This window comes from Desmodus rotundus, chromosome 3 (genome assembly GCF_022682495.2).
Source record: "Desmodus rotundus isolate HL8 chromosome 3, HLdesRot8A.1, whole genome shotgun sequence".
Taxonomy (NCBI): domain Eukaryota; kingdom Metazoa; phylum Chordata; class Mammalia; order Chiroptera; family Phyllostomidae; genus Desmodus; species Desmodus rotundus.
The window spans coordinates 34,955,556-34,972,632 of NC_071389.1; the positions used below are offsets into that span (position 1 = coordinate 34,955,556).

The 17,077-nt window shown below is 36.5% G+C and overlaps 1 protein-coding gene across 1 annotated transcript in view; it reads left to right on the forward strand.

Annotated features, from left to right (window-relative positions):
• Positions 1-17,077, forward strand: part of ZFYVE9 (zinc finger FYVE-type containing 9) — a 127,000-nt gene that overhangs the window by 90,187 nt on the left and 19,736 nt on the right. Inside the window, exons 12-13 of the mRNA XM_024571035.4 lie at positions 843-925; positions 2,257-2,361. Coding sequence (XP_024426803.2) covers positions 843-925; positions 2,257-2,361 — 188 coding nt within the window. The remainder of the gene's footprint in view (positions 1-842; positions 926-2,256; positions 2,362-17,077) is intronic.

Here is a 17,077-nt window from a genome sequence, read left to right on the forward strand (position 1 = left end):
TATTAAAACACATACTCAAAGTTAATAGAGTTCTTTGGGAGCTCCAAGATGGACTCTAACTTCACCAAGAATGAAGGAATCAGATGAGAAACATTTTTTGGACCAAGGGCCTCTGGACTGAACTGTGAAGGAAGCATGTGAATCAGCCTAGTGAAGTAGGTAAAGGAAAGGGTTGTGTGCAGATGAACCAACATGTATAATTTCTCATCTTTAAAAATTTAATTTACTGATTTGAGAGAGAGACAGAGAGAGAGAAACATCAATTTGTTGTTCCACTTAATTATGCATTCATTGTGATTCTTGTATGTACCTTGACCAGGCATTGAACCTGCAACCTTGTTGTATCAGGATAATGCTCTAACCAACTGAGCTACCTGGCTAGGGCCTATAACTCCTTGTCTTGAACAGACAGTTCAAATCATAAAGTTCAAGGAGTGAACCAGCTAATAGAATCACCTGGTATTTGGCACCCCTAAGGAGGGTGCCGGTTAGGAGATGTCTGAGTGAATTCTTTTAGGCTTCCTGAGCACAAAGGAATCAGAAGATATCTATTTCTTAGATCATGTTAATGCACTTTGAAGAACAGTGCTTCCTAAGACTTTTGGTCGTTTTTGAAACAACTTCATCAAAAGGCTTATTCTGGTCATCAAACAACTGGTATAGTTTATAGAAGGCTTAGGATTTGCCTGTGATGCTAACATGCTAAATACTTTTTGAGCTCTAAATATCATATGCTCTAATGAGCCATTAATAATTATATTTGGAAAACTATATCAACCATATCTCTTTTACCCAAATTTTAAGGTGCCATTACTTAGTCTGATCATTTCTCATTTCCCTAGTTTATCCGTGCCCACTATTCAGTGTCAGATTTCGGAAGCCATTGTTTGGAGAGACGGGGCATACCATCATGAATCTTCTTGCCGTAAGTTGAGAACTTTTGCTTTCTTTTTCCTTATCGGGCTTTGTATGGGAGAAGGAAGAGAAGGATTTTATCATTTTGTTGATAGCAATGCATTCCCTGCTGTTTCAGGCAGGTGAAGATTTGTGTTAAAGGAAAAGAACAACACACACACACACACATATGTGTGTGTGTGTGTATAGTGTTAGGAAAGTGTAAGGAGCTTTGGAGTGAGTTAGTACAGAATTCCAGCCCCTGATTATACACTTATTATCTAAGTGACCTTAAAGGATTATTGAGGGCTACAGGTAATATATAAATAAAGCACAGAGCATTCTGTCTTGTTTTTATTTCAAGTCTGGCATCCTAGAGTATATCTAGAGTATATTTAGAATCTGAAAATTTCTCACAACCTTTTGAACTGTTAACATCTTGGTCCAGATAATCGGTACCTCTTGCCTGGATTATTTTTATTATGTTTATCTGATCTTCTTCCTTCTGTCCTTGCTCCCTTACCATCTATTCTTTGTAAAGAAGTCAGGGCGTGTTCCTAGCTAGCCCTCAAACATCACAAACTCCCCTCATAACAGTAGACACACGTGCTCAGCATTAATCTGCCCCTCCCCAGTCTCGGAATGTGGTGGCCCTTCTGATTCCAGTTTTAGGGTAGCATGGAATTACCAGATCCTGGTTTTTTAATATTTTTAATTTTTTTATATTAGTAAGTTTTAATTACTCGTTTTGTTCAATGTAAGCTGCCACACGTCTTTGTGTCAATACAGTACAAGCACAAACCTGGCCCCCCCAGAAAGTAAAGGTAATGGTCTTTATGGTGGCCTATAAGACCCTATGAAGTTTAGCTTTATGCTATGACTTTGACCTCGACTCCTTCCACTCTTGCTCATTTGGCTTCAGCCACACTAGATGTCGGGTGTATATATGTGTGTTTTACCCTACAATATTCATTCAGTGCCTGGGTGTTCCAGGCATTTGGAATATAAGAACAAAACAAGTGAGAGTTCCTATCCTATTGGAGCTTACCTTAGGGGGAGGAGACAGTTAACAAATAAATGCTGAAAGTGTTAAGTGTTATCAAAGCAGGGTAGGCATTCACATATTTGTTTAATATTATATATGAGGTATACGAAACTTTTTAATCTCCTTCTTTGTAAGAGTGTATAGTCTAATAGAAAGCTGGAGTACACAGACACAGTGGGGCTTTCGTTATCCTAGTTATTTAGATAAATGGGATCTTTCACTTTTGACATTCTTTACATTTTTACTAATTTTATTACTATAAATGAAATCCTGCCATGGATGACTTCTTTATTCTACTTCAATCTGCTTTTACACAGGACTTCAGAAATTACCAATACACATTACCAGTAGTCCAAGGCTTGGTGGTTGACATGGAAGTTCGGAAAACCAGCATCAAAATTCCCAGCAACAGATATAATGAGGTAAGATTTAACATGAAAATATAGTTTTCATAGTTGAATACATGAGTGAAGATAAAAAATGTAGGATTACATATAAATTTATTTTTTAATTAATTGACAGTGAAATCAGTTGTTAATATTGTATGGCCTAGATCAATAATGGGGAATTTCATAATAGGCAAGATGTTAAATTTGTGATTTATTTAGTCATTAGTTGTGGTTTTGACCTTTGGATGCTGTGATAGTCAGTGATAGGTTTGCATTTTGATTAAGATATAAAATTAACTTCATAGCATTCATGGTGTGAACTTTTCATCTTTCCCTTTTATCGTAAGTACAGGTTACTTTTGACTATCCTTAATGTTTAGGCACAACTCACTTAAGTCCTGAAATGACTTTTAAGTAAGGGTCCAAAAGCAAATGATTGCATCTTAAATTAAGCTGTATTTTGTAACTAAAATGAAATTATGCATACTACACATGTATTAACAGAATTAGATAAACTATGTTCTTTACCTATTTGTCATGCGAATTCTTTCTTGCATTTAAAATTTTCTTCAAATCATTTTTAAACTGTCTAATGTTGGGGGTGGAGGGATCAAGCAAAAATGGAAAAAAACAAAGAAGTCATGGACACAGACTACAGTGTGGGATTTTGGGGTTGGGAAGGGGAGTGTGTGGAGGTGGAAGATGATATGGGGGATAGATGGTGATGAAACAAAAATAATAAAAGCTTCCTGTACTTAAAAATATTGTGGTTTAAAAGAGAAATTTTATTTTAAAACTTACCTTGATATTATAATGGTTAAAAATTTTTTTGTTGTTTTTTTAATTTGTTGTTTTATTAGGCAGGGTGGTAACTTCCTGATCACCTCTTTCACTACTTCTTGGCATGAAATAATTTTCTCCCTTCTCTCCTTCCTTTTTCACTCGGCATCTACTTACTTACTTATTTGTACATTCGATAAATATTCTGTACTTGGTACGTGCTTAGAGTCACACAGATGTTTTACTGGACTTAAAGCTCAGGGCTCCACATTATTGTGTGAGGATGGCCTCTGTGAAGAAAGCCTTTACTCAGGGCTTAAAATAGTAACTGGAGTGTATGTTTAACTTCTTCTGGGATGTAACTATCAGTTTTTAGCTGTTCTACTTTGGAATATCAGAGAGTATTAATAGACTAGACTAGGTAGAAGCAGATCTTTAAAATGAACTATTTTTATATAATTTGTGCCCTAAGTAGTATTAAAAGAGATTGTGCTTTGGAAACTTGTTATAGTTCTCATATTTGAAGTTTTATTATCTATTTCACACATATCAATTAAATATATTCTATGATATGAAATTTTAAAAAATTAGTAAGGACATTATGCCTGCCTTGTTGGAGTGCACTGTCCAGGAATAAGATGATCAGATGTCATCTCCAAATGGATAAAATATATTATTGGGTTGGCCAAGAAATCTGTTCAGTTTTTTCTGTAAAATAAAAGACACATTTTCATTTTCACCAATAATTTTATTGATTTGGATAATTTGAGTGTATCACCTATCTGCCATGTGGTATAATGTTGATTGTTCTCAGTGAATGTCTTGATTTGAACACTATCAACTTCAACTGGTCTACTGGACCGTGGAGCATCGTCCAGTGAGAAATCTCCAGCACCAAACTTCGCAAACTACTTTTGACATGTTTGATCAGTCACAGCACCTTCTCTATACACTGCACAAATCTTTTTGGGAGGGTTTCAGTTGCATTTTTACTTTTCTTGAAATAATAAAGCATACAATGCTGAAAATGTTGTGTACTTTCTTCCATCTTCAATATTAAGATGGCTACACAAAAATTCACTGATTTTGATAATTTTTTCTAAATGCATGCCAATAATGACAGCCGTTACAATACAACCTAACAGAATTGTTTTGAATAAACTTAAAGACAGCTAAGTGCTACTAGAGCCATGTTACGGAAAAAAACCAACCAAACTTTTTGGCTAACCCAGTACTGTCCTTGGTGTTTGCGAGGTGCTGCTTTGTGTTGGGAATTGGGTCTGTTTTGTGTATCTGTAAAAACTGGGAGACTCCCCACAGTTGTTTCAGTGCTGACTGATGGCATTCATGACAACAGCTGCCATTTATACTATCCGTCTTTATCTGAGTCCTGCCTCCCAGGTTTATGGTTGTGCAAGTTCAGAAATCTCTGTTCAAAAGTAGTAACTGTATTTCTTATCATTTATTACATTCCATTTTCAATCAAGTTCACCAATGTATTATCACATTTTTCTTACCTAATTTAGCAAACTGACTTTCCTTCTAATTTAGTTTTTGTTTCAACTCAACATAATTGTGTCTCTCACAGTCTTGGACAGTTGAATAATTCTTCATTTTGTATTTGAAAAGGTAATTTCTTATACGTTATTTCATTTAATCACCACAATACTCCACTTTTCCTCTCATTCATTTTTTCATTTATACCAATGGTCTTTCTTATTATTTCCTAAACTGTGCTCCTTTTTTGCTTTATAGCCTTTGCGCAAGCTATTTCCTTATCAGTGCACACTTGCCCTACTCTTCATCTGCCTCGTGCTCACTCATTTTTCTGGTGTCAGCTTAAATGGCATTTTCTCAGCTAGGGTTTTGTTTAAGTCCCTACTAGGGTAACTCTCCCTGTTATAAGCATCCCCAGAATTCCACACATCCTGTGTGCATACTCACTACATTTGTAAGGATCTCGTTCAGTGTCTATTTCCTCTGCTAGACTTTTAGTTCCATGAGGGACTGTGCCTGTCTCATTTACCATTGTACCATTAGCAGACTACCTGATACAGAGTAGTTGCACAAGAAATAGATATTCAATGAAGACATGAAACAGAACTAACATAGACAAAACAGTATAAAAACAAGTTCTGAGACTTATTGTAAGTTTACTAAAGGTTCAGAGAGGGGAGAACCCTGATTAATGGAGCTATTAAGAATGTTTCTTCATTTCTAATTGGTCATGAATCCCTAATAGCCAGAGCACCATGTTCCGTGTAGAAGATGTTTGTAAATGTACCTGTAAATGTAAATGCTATCTAAACATAAATGCATGAAAGATTTGAAATGGACAGTGAATGATGTTTAGGCACTAGAAAGAGAAGGGTGGAAAACGACAAGTGAAAAGGAGAATGCATGCCAGCTTAAACCAAGGCAGGAAAGCAGCAGGAATGATTGTGTCTTGGGATGGTGGGAGATAACCCGGCTAGTGAAGAAGAGGCTAAGCAGACTGGGAATGAAGCTGTGCAGAGAGATTGCTGGGTTTTCAAAGGCCTTCAAAAACAGGCAAGGAATGTAGACTTTAATATGATAATTTGTAAAGAGGTTTCACAGATTCTATATTAGAAAAGTGACAATGAAAATAATTTTAGAAAACTGAGTTTTGGCAGCTATATGTAAAATGTGGAAAGAGGGGCTCACTAGGAAAGACTTTAAGCTCAGAAACCTAGAAAAAAACAGTACTTCTGACAGCATGGAAAATGAAAAAAATGGAGTCATTGTAAATAAATGATCTAATCTTATTCTTCAAGGCCATTGAAGGTCTCTGTTGGTTTAGGTAACCCTATTCACATCTTATAATGAGATGATTTTTATCATTGTGTTAACTAACATTTATTGATGGTATATTATGTACCAGACACTGATCTAGGCATATATGTATATTTAAGAAACATAGCGTGGAAAAAAGACCCAAGTCAAACAAAGTAGTAACAATGAGATGAAATACACACTGAATTAGACATTGCTGAAAAAAGTTAGTAAGCTTAAAAACAGTAATAGAAAGTATCAAAATGAAACACAAAGAGAAACAACTAAAAAATGAAATGAACAGCTTATAATTGAGTTGTGGAAAGTGTTAGACGGCCTAACTCTGTAACTGAGGTCCCCAAAGGAGAGGAGAGAAGTGAGCAGACAGAAAAATATTTGAAGAATAAATTATGAAAAATTTTATAAATTGAATGGGAAATATAAACCCATAGATTCAGGAAGCTCAGTGAATTCCAATAGAAGGAAATAGGATGAAAACTACATCAAGGAACATTATAATCATCATCATAAAATGGTGTAACACCAATGCTAAAAAGAAGAAACCTAAAAACACCTAGAGAAAAAAAGTCCACATTAAATACTGAGGAACAGATAGAAGAATGACAACAAATTTCTCATCAAAACAATTCAAGATGCAGGACAGTGCAGTAGAATATTTAAAGTGCCAAAAGCCCTGGCCGGTGTGGCTAGTTGGTTGGACATCATCCTGCAAACCAAAAGATTGCAGGTTCAGTTCCCATTTGGTGCACATACTCAGGTTGCAGATATGATCCCCAGTTGGGGTGCATACTAAGGCAACAGATCAGTATTTCTCTCTCACATGATGTTTCTCCCCTTTCTTTCTCCTTCCCTTCCCCTCTCTCTAGGATCAGTGGACATGTCCTCAGATGAGGATTAAAAAATATATAAACTATCAATCTATATCTTATACTGAGTAAAAATATTTTTCAAAAATCAAGGCAAAATGCTTTTTCGGAAATATAATAGCTAAAAAAGTGTATTATTAGCAGACCTATTCCATGAGAAATGTTAAAGGAAGCCCTTCATGGAGAATCCCAAATAGTGGAAATATGAATCTTCACAAAGGAATGAAGCACAACAAAAGTAGTAAATATAAAATCTCTTTAAAACAAAAAAGAATAACAGTGTATTGTGGAGTTTGTAACTTATGTAGAAACCAAATAAATGGCCACAATATCACAAAGGCCAGGTAAAGGGAAACAGAAGTATACAGATGTAGGGTTCTTATAGGACATGGAAGGTGCTGTAATATTTCTTAGAGGTAGAATGATAAAGATATATAACATAAGTCCAAATGCAACCATTAGAACAATTAGAGGTATGGCTGATAAGCCAATAAAGAAGATAAACTGGAATAATATAAAAAAGACTAAAAAAGAAAAAGAGGAGATGGAACCAAAAAAATAAATAGCAGTATGCTAGATTTAAATCCAACATATTAATAATTATCACATTAAGTATAAATAACTTAAACATCTTTGATTAAAGGGCAGAGAAAATCAGATTGGATAAACAAACAATTTTCAACTATATGATGTGAATAAGAAAACCACTTGAAATCTGAGGACGTAAGTAGTTTAAATGTAAAAGTATGGAAAAAGATATACCATAGTAATACTAATCAAAAGAAAACTTGAGTGGAATAGAGTAATATCAAAGTATATTTCAGAATAAAGAATATTACCAGGGATAAAAAGAATATTTTATAATTACTAAAGATCACTTTATCAGAAGGGTATAACAATTATAAAAATTTATACATATAATCACAGTTTCAAAATGCATAAGCAAGAACTGATAGAATACAAGGATAAATAGACAAATCCTTAAGTATATTTGGAGATTTCAGTAACCCTGTTATAGTAATTGGTAGAAGTAGATAGAAAATCATCAAGGACATAGAAAACTTGAAAAACATTGTCAACAAATTGGACTTGATTGATTTTTATAGAACATACCACCCAAAAGCAGCAGAATGCACATTTTTTTCCAGTGCACAGAGAACATTTACCAGATAGACCATATACTGTGTTGTAAAAGGAATATCAATAAATTTTAAATAATTCAAATCATACAAACTATGGCCTCTGACCACAATAGCTTTATTTTTTTAATATACTTTATTGATTATACTATTACAGTTGTCCCATTTTTTCTCCCCGTTATCTCCCTTTAATACTGCACCCCCCCTTAGCTCATTCATGTCCCTGGGTCATACATGTAAGTTCTTTGGTTTATCCATTTCTTACAGTATTCTTAACCTCCCCCTGTCTATTTTGTGCCTACCAATTATGCTTCTTATATCCTGTACCTATGCCCCCATTCTCCCCTTTTCACCTCCCTGACGATAACCCTCCATATGATCTCCATTTCTGTGATGCTGTTCCTGTTCTAGTTATTTGCTTAGTTTGTTGTTGTTATTTTTAGGTTCCGTTGTTGATAGTTGTGAGTTTGTTATCATTTTACTGTTCATAGTTTTGAGCTTCTTTTTCTTACATCAGTCCCTTTAACATTTCATATAATAAGGGCTTGGTGATGATGAACTCCTTTAACTTGACCTTATCTGGGAAGCACTTTATCTGCCCTTCCATTCTAAATGATAACTTTGCCAGATAGAGTATTCTTGGATGGAGGTCCTTGCCTTTCATGACTTGGAATACTTCTTTCCAGCCCCTTCTTGCCTGCAAGTTTCTTTTGAGAAATCAGCTGCTAGTCTTATAGGAACTCCTTTGTAGGTAACTGTCTCCTTTTCTCTTGCTGCTTTTAAGTTTCTCTCCTTAACTTTATTCTTGTAATTATGATGTGCCTTGGTGTGTGCTTCCTTGGGACTTCTTTGGAACTCTCTGAGCTTCCTGGACTTCTTGGAAGTCTATTTCCTTTGCCAGATTGGGTAAGTTCTCCTTCATTATTTTCTCAAATAAGTTTTCAATTTCTTGCTCTTCCTCTTCTCCTTCTGGCACCCCTATGATTCAGATGTTGGAATATTTAAAGCTGTCCCAGAGGTTCCTAAACCTCTCCTCATTTTTTGAATTCTTGTTTTTTCATTCTGTTCTGCTTGAATGATTATTTCTTCCTTCTGTTCCAAATTGTTGATTTGAGTTCCGGTTTCCTTCCATCCTTGTTGGTTCCCTGTATAGTTTCCTTTATGTCACTTTGCATAACTTTCCCTTCTTCCTCTATTTTGTGTTTGTACTCAATCATTTCTGTGAGCATCCTGATTACCAGTGTTTTGAACTCTGCATCTGATAGGTTGGCTATCTCCTTGTTGCTTAGTTCTTTTCCTGGAGTTTTGATCTGTTCTTTTATTTGGACCATAGTTCTTTGTCTTGGAGCACCTATACATTGTAAGGGTCAGATCCTTAGGTATTCTCCAGGATGAGGCAACCCACATTGCTGCATTGTAGCACTGTGTGTCAGAGAGGGAACAATGCCTCTTGCTTGACTCTCCGCCTGCTTTCAGGTACTTCCCCCCCATCCACAAGCAAATTGGGCCCTTCTGGTGCTGATTCCCAGGTGGGTGGGCTTGTATCCATTCTAGGACCCTGTGGGTCTTTCCTGTGAGGTTGGGAGTTTCTCCCACCACCAAACCCCCACAGGTTTTTGCAGCGAGAGATTTTAAGGCTTTACTTGCCTACACTGGAACCCTGGGTTGCATGGTCTGTCTTGCTCCCCAGTTGTTCCTGTCTGCTTATCCGCATGCGAATATGGGACTTGACTGATCCACCAGCTGCCACCTCACCTGCCCGGTCCACCACCTTGCCACATGTCCTCTCCACCCTGTCTGCCCATCTCCATCCCTCCTACCTATCTGGATGAATGTTTCTTCTTCAACTCCTTGGTTGTCAGACTTTCATACAGTTCAGTTTTCTGGCAGTTCTGATTGTCTTTGTTTTTAAATTTGTTGTTGTCCTTCTTTTGGTTGTGCGAGGGAGCAAAGTGTATCTGTCTATGCCCGAAGTCTGACCACAGTAGCTTTAAATTAGAAATCAATACCAGAAAGATCTCTAGAAAATCTCAGTATTTGGAAGCAAAAAATACACTTCTCAATAACCAATAGGTCAAAGAAAAGACCTGAAGGAAAATTAGAATATTTTGAGCTGACTGAAAATAAGTACATGGAGTATCACAACTTGTGAGATACAGCTAAGGCAGTGATTAGAGAGATTGATAGCATGAAACCTCTGTATTAGGGGAAAGAAGGTAATCTCAAATCAATGACCTACTCTTCTATCTTTGGAAATTAGAAAATTAAGAGCAAATGAAACAAAGTTAACAGAAGTAAGGAAATAATAAGACCAGAAATTGATAAAATAGGAGACAGAAAAAAATTTTGGAAAATGAAACCAAAAACTAGTTTTTGAATTTAATAAAATTGAGAAACTTCTAGTCAGACTGATTTGATAAATAGCAAAAGCAGAAATTACCATTGTAAGATGCGGGATAGGGTATATCATCACAAGTCCTACTTCAGTAAAATGACAATAATGGTATATTATGGACACATTTATGCCAGTACATATTCAGCTTGGACAAAATGGACAAATTCCTTGAACATTAAGCTTACATACTTCTGTCAAGAAGAAGCAGATAACACGAATAGCCGTGTATTTATTGAAAGAATTTATTATTGTTAGAAACCTTCCCACAAAGAAAAGACCAGGTTCAAATGGTATCACTGTTGACTTTAATAAATCAAGGAAGAAATAACATCAGATCTATGGAAACACTCTCAGGAGATAGCTGAGGAGGGACTCTCATTCTGGTGACAAAAACAAAAAAAATTACAAGAAATGAAAACTACACACCAGTATTGCTCATGAAGTTAGTTGTGTAAATACATAACAAATGTTTAGTAAATTCATTTCACCAATACACAAAATAGTAAGGTGCGTCATGGCTAAGTGGAGCTTATTCCATGGGGGTGAAATGTATGTGACAGAAGAGATTTGACTTTGGGTGGTAAACACAATGCAGTATACAGTTGAAGTAGTATAGAATTTTACACTTGAAACCCATATAATTTTATTAACTTATGTCACCCCAATAAATTTTAAAAATAATTCCAAGTTGCTTTAACATTAAAAAATCAATCTATAATTCTCTGCATTGGCAGGATTAGATAGAAAACCATATGATGCAGAAAAAGCATTTGATGAAATCCTACTTCCATTCAAGGTGTGTGTGTATCTTGGCAATCTAAGAATAGAACTTCCATAACCTAATAAGCATCTACCAAGAAAACCTACAATTAATATTTCTGTGGTGACAGATTAACTGCTTCCTCTTCTAGATTAGGAACAAAGAAGGAAGGTCTAGTTTTATTTCTGTTCAACATTTCAGTGGACCTTTTAGACAATGTAATAAAGCAAGAAAACAAAAGATGAATACAGATTTTAAAAATGAAGTAAGATCATCTTTTATTTATTTTTTAATAAAGATTTTATCTAATTTTAGAGAGAGGGGAAGGGAGGGAGAAATAGAGGAAGAGAAACATCAATGTGTGGTTGCCTCTTGCACGCTCCCTACCAGGGAACTGGCCTACAACCCAGGCATGTGCCCTAGACTGGGAATCGAATCAGTGACTCTTGGGTTCACAGGCCTGCGCTCAATCCACTGAGCTACACCAGCTGCAGTTAAGATCATCTTTTACAGGTAACATGATTATGTATGTAAGAAATCCTAAGAAATTTACAAAATGACTACTAGATCTAATAAGTAAATTTAGCAAAGTTGCAAAGCCATATTGTAAAAATCAATCATATTTCTGTATACTAACAATAAATAATCAGAAATTGGAATTTAAAACAAACAGTAGCATCAGAAACATGACATATTTAGGGATAGATTTGCCAGGGGATCTGAAATATCTTTGCACTGAGAACTACAGAACATTGCTAAGAAAAATTAAAGAGAACCCAGATAAATGAAGAGATATATTATGTTCGTGGATCAAAAGACTCAATATTGTTAATATGTTAATTCTTCCCAAATTGATCCATAGCTTCAACATGATCTCAATACCAGCACACTTTTTTTAAAAGAAGAAATCGAGACACTGATTCTAAAATTTATATAGAGATACAAAGAACCTAGAGTGGCCAAGACAACTTTCAAAAAGAACATAATTCAGGGACTTACACTGCCTGATGTTAAGGCTTATTTTAAGGGTAGATTAATCAAGACAGTATTATTCTGGTGCAAATATATGTGTATACATATAGATCAATAGAATACAACAGTGATTTCAAGAGCTGTTTTTGTGGGTATGTACATATGTCAAAATTTATATATGTACACTTTAGTAATCATTTTAAATATAACTAAAAGTAAAGCAATTTTTTTCTAATAATGTAATAAACATTCAAACTTTTATCAGGTCACTGGGGTAATAGAGCCAAAGAATTAACCCAGTGTCAGAGTCTTAACAAAAAGGAAGAAAAGTTTGTTAATAACCTTTTACTCAAAACCAGAGAGACAGGGATAAAGGTTTATGTTAGCTATGATATAATGTAAGAATCTCTGAGATTATATCTGTATAACTCCCCATCTTACATAATTTAGGCTGAATGGCTTCTTAAGATTCTTTTCACTCTAATATTCTAAAATAGGAGTTTGGGTTTATTTTAATTCAAAACTACACATATTCTCCAGAGCAATGTGAAGTTACAAAAGCATAATTTCAAAGGTTCGTTGTAGCACTAGCAAGAACAGATGGCCCTAAATTCTGAGTAGTGCTTTATTTTCTGGCCTTCAAGGAATACATTTCTTTTCTCTTAGGGAGGAGGACCGGATAGCCCACTTTTCAAAAGAATGACAGGAGAGGGTGAACTGTGCACTGGAAAATAGTGCAGAGGAGGGAGGTGACGCTCCGTTGACTGTTAGTATAGCCGTTCTTGTGTTTACATGTAAAAGACAGTGTTTAACCACAGATATAAATTCAAAGAATCTGCAAGGGCTTAGTCCTTTTAAGTTTTATTTGTTTCTGTCCATTTCCTTGAAGATCTACCTAGTTTTCTGGATAATACTGGAATTATCCTTAAATACTCTCTCTCTACTGATGTCTTCCACGTGTCTTTCTCCAGCCTGAATCTCTCTCCTGTTTTGTAGACTTGAGTGTCAGACTGCCCGCTGGACATCTCCATTTGATAGGCATCTCGAACTTAGCAAGTTCACCTCTGACCTCTTGATCTTCCCTCAAAGCCTGCTCTTCTTGCCACCTTTCCTAAGTTAATGGCAGTGCTATTCTGGTTCCCAGGCCCAAAACTTTGGAGTCATCTGTCTTTTCTTTCATATCCCATGTTTAATCTATCAGGAAATTCTGCTGGCTCTCCCTTCCAAATATATCTAGAACCGAACCACCTCTTAGTCCTTGGACCTATCTTGGTCTAAATTGACATCATCCCTGCCTTGGATGTGTACAGTAGCTTTCTAATGGTCTTCCTGTTGGTGCCCTCTCCCTCCTCAGTCTCTTCTCACCACAGCAGCCTGAGTGATCCTGTTGAAACTAAGTCAAATCATATCACTGCTCTGCTCAAAAACCCTCCAAAGTTCTTTTATCCCACTCAGAATAAAACGCTGAAGTCCTCTACACCATTTGTACTCCTTAACCCATTACCTCTCTAACCTAATTTGTGTTACCTCTTCTTTTTCTGTCACTCAGCTCCAGCCTTAATCTTCCACACTGTCCGTAATCTTCCTTGAAACTACCAGGCATGCTGTCATGCTACCCCCCAAGGGCCACTGCACCCACTCTTCTAAATTCTGCATGGCCTTTCCTTAGACAATCCCATTGCTTTCCTCTCACCTTCCAGTAAGTCCTCCCCTGACTGTCCTATTTCAAATGGCACCAGTGCTCCCAGTCCCCCTTCCATGCTTTATTTTTCTGTTTAGTACTTGTCAGTGTCTAACATTTCATGTATTGTTTATTGTTTTCATTTCCTCTCCTTACACACACAAGAATCTAAGTTTCACGAAGGGAGGGATTTACTAAATAAATGAAGTACTAAAATGCCTGGTACACATGACATTCTCAATAGGTATTTGCTAAGTGAATGAGCAAAGTTTCGTAGTTAATATGTAGACACATAGGACTGGAAAGTAGGTGCTAGCTTCTGGACACAAGTCTACTCTAGCTAACTTGAAAGATAAATTTTTATATTTTTTCTAAATATCTCCTGGAAAAGGATATTCTGCCCCCCTGTTCCTTCATTATTCAGCTCAGTATTCCTTTCTCAGTTCTGTTTGTTTCTTCAGTCATGCTTTTCTCTTTCGCCAGTGTTCTTCCTCTGTACCTGATTTCAGAGTAAATCCAAATGATACCCTTTAGGATACTTCCCCAGAATTCTCCATCCCTCAGAAAATGTCATCCTTTCTTTCCTATGTTTTCCCATCTTTCTTCTTTTTTTTAATGGTCTCATTTATTTTATTATTTATTTAATTTAATTTATTTATTTTTAGAGAGAGAGAAAGGGAGGGAGAAAGAGAGGGAGAGAAACCTCAGTGTGTGGCCGCCTCTTGCGCACCCCCAGTGGGGGGCCTGGTCCACATCCCAGGCATGTGCCCTGACTGGGAATCAAACTGGCAACCCCTTGGTTCTCAGGCCAGCACTCAGTCCACTGAGGTACACCAGCCAGGGCCCATCTTTCTTTATTCATGTAACATGTATAGCTGATCAGTATGAATTCCCTCTGCTCTGAATTTTAAGCATCTTGGGGACAGAGAGTCTATCTTTCATTCTTCATTGTATCCATGGTGCAGTGGTTTGCTTTCTTAGATTTTCCATGCCTCTGTAGTGGATCTTCCTACCTAAAGATCTTGTCACTTGATAAATGTTTACAGAACTGAACCATTAAAACCTATTTTACTAGATACTTAATCTACATGACACTGCAATTTTAAGTGAGCCAAGTTTTTTTTTTAATTAATGCTAACAGCATTTACTATCAGTATAATTCCATGTATAAGGCAAACCCTCCAAATCATCCCTACTTATATGGCTTACTAATTCATATATTCAGCAAATATTTATTGAGTACCTTCCCTGAGCAAGGCCCTGTGCTAATAAACCTTACACATCATATGCAAGTTTTATAACTGTTCCTCAAGGCCCTGCTTAAATTTATCTATTATAAGCCCTTTCTACTTCAAACCAAAAAGCTGAATCAGCTGCTATTTTTGTAAAGATTTTGTTTGTTTATTTTTAGGCAGAGGGGAAAGAAGAGAAAAAGAGAGGAAGAGAAACATCAATGTGTGGTTAGCTCTCACGCACCCTCCACTGGGGACCTGGCCCGTAACCCAGACATGTGCCCTAACTGGGAATCGAACTGGCAACCCCTTGGTTCTCAGGCTGGCACTCAGTCCACTGAGCCACACCAGCCAGGGCTAAACTGTCATTTTTAACATGAGATCTCAGAGAGGAAATTGAAAGACATGGCATGTTCAGATATGAATTAGGTGTAATAACCCCTCACACATTCCTTCAGCACAGTCATTCCTAAAACTATATTCTGTCATTGGCTCTTGTGATCTTCATAGATGGTTAGACTCCATCAGTGGGAAATACAAAAGATAAGGCTTATGTACTACTTCACTTGATATCTTAAAATTGCTCTTTCAAGATAAGACCCATACAGCATTAGCGCAGTGCCTGGCTCACAGTTGGTGCTCCATATATGTTAGCTATTTTGCACAGACTGTTATTACAGCATTTGTTTTCCTGCCTTTTATCAGTATGTCATTGTCACTGATTTTTGATTTCTTAGGAAGACCCTGAATGCCATTATCTAATAGAGGTACTGGATTGAACTATTTGCTGCAGATTTTAAGGTTGACGTATGATTTCATAAACAGGGTGGAGGAAGCAAGCATACAAATTTTATTTAACAAACAGAACTTATTATGTTCTTGGTGCTGTTCTAAGCACTTTACAAATATTTAATACTCATAATTATATGAAATAATTACTTTTATTATTTCATTTTATATAGGAGGAAACTGGGACACAGAGAAATCAAATAACTTACCGAAGGGCACAGGCTAATTAGGTGCAAAACCAGGACCGAAGTATAAGCAGTCTTGCTTGAGTCCTGCTCTTAATCCAAGTCTGGACATGGATAATGTTATGTAAGGAATACAAAGAGTGTGCTGTGGCATTTCAAAGAAAGGAGTGGTCACATTGGTGTCTGAGTGGGAGTTAAAGAAGGCTACATGCAGGAACTGGTATTTTAGTAAGCTTTGATGTGGGGGGCAGCTTTTTCAGGTACTTGGATATGGGAGAAGAAAAGCAAGGTAGGCTAAGTAATAGCATATGCCAAAGCTCACAGATGGAAAATAGCACTGCATCAGGACGCTTTCCTGCATATAAGGATATATAGTCAGAAGGGAAGCAAGACAAAAAGCTGGTCTGTGGCCAGAACAGAGCATAGGAAGCTTGTGATTGTGAGTAGAAGACAAGGTGGAGAAGATGTGACTCGATCGGAGCTGTGCTGTGGTAAATATGGAAACAGTGTTCAGGGTGAATCAGAGTTGATAGAGACAGAGTATAGAAAAATCAGTTATAAGATCATTATGTCCAGAAAAGAGGTAATTAGGTCTTGAACTATGGTGCAGATAGTGATAGATATAAGAGATACTTACAGAATTTGAATCGATAGAGCAGAGAAATAGCAAAACTAAAATGGAAAGTCATGTATTTATGTTAATCATCATATGACAGGTGTAAGTTTATTTTATGGTCATTAAGGTTGTTTGAACCTTAATGAAACTCTCTTCTTGATGTAAACGAGCGTGATTTTAAGAGGAAAAAAATCTGTTCATTTCTGAAGAAATGTGAAGCTTTTCATCTCATTGGACTTGAAGTTGACAAGAATTCAGAAAAATTATTTTTAATAATTTATTTTTAAGATTTATTTATTTATTTTCAGACAGAGGGAAAAGGAGGAAGAAAGAGGGAAGGGAGAAAAACATCAGTGTGTGGTTGCCTCTCCCACACCCCCTACTGGGGACCTGGCCTGCAACCAGGCATGTGCCCTGACTGGGAATCAAACTGACTTCCCTTTAGTTTGCTGGCCAGCTCTCAATCCACTGAGCCACACCAGCCAGGGTGAGAAATGTTGGAGTTTTTTTTTTTTTAGAG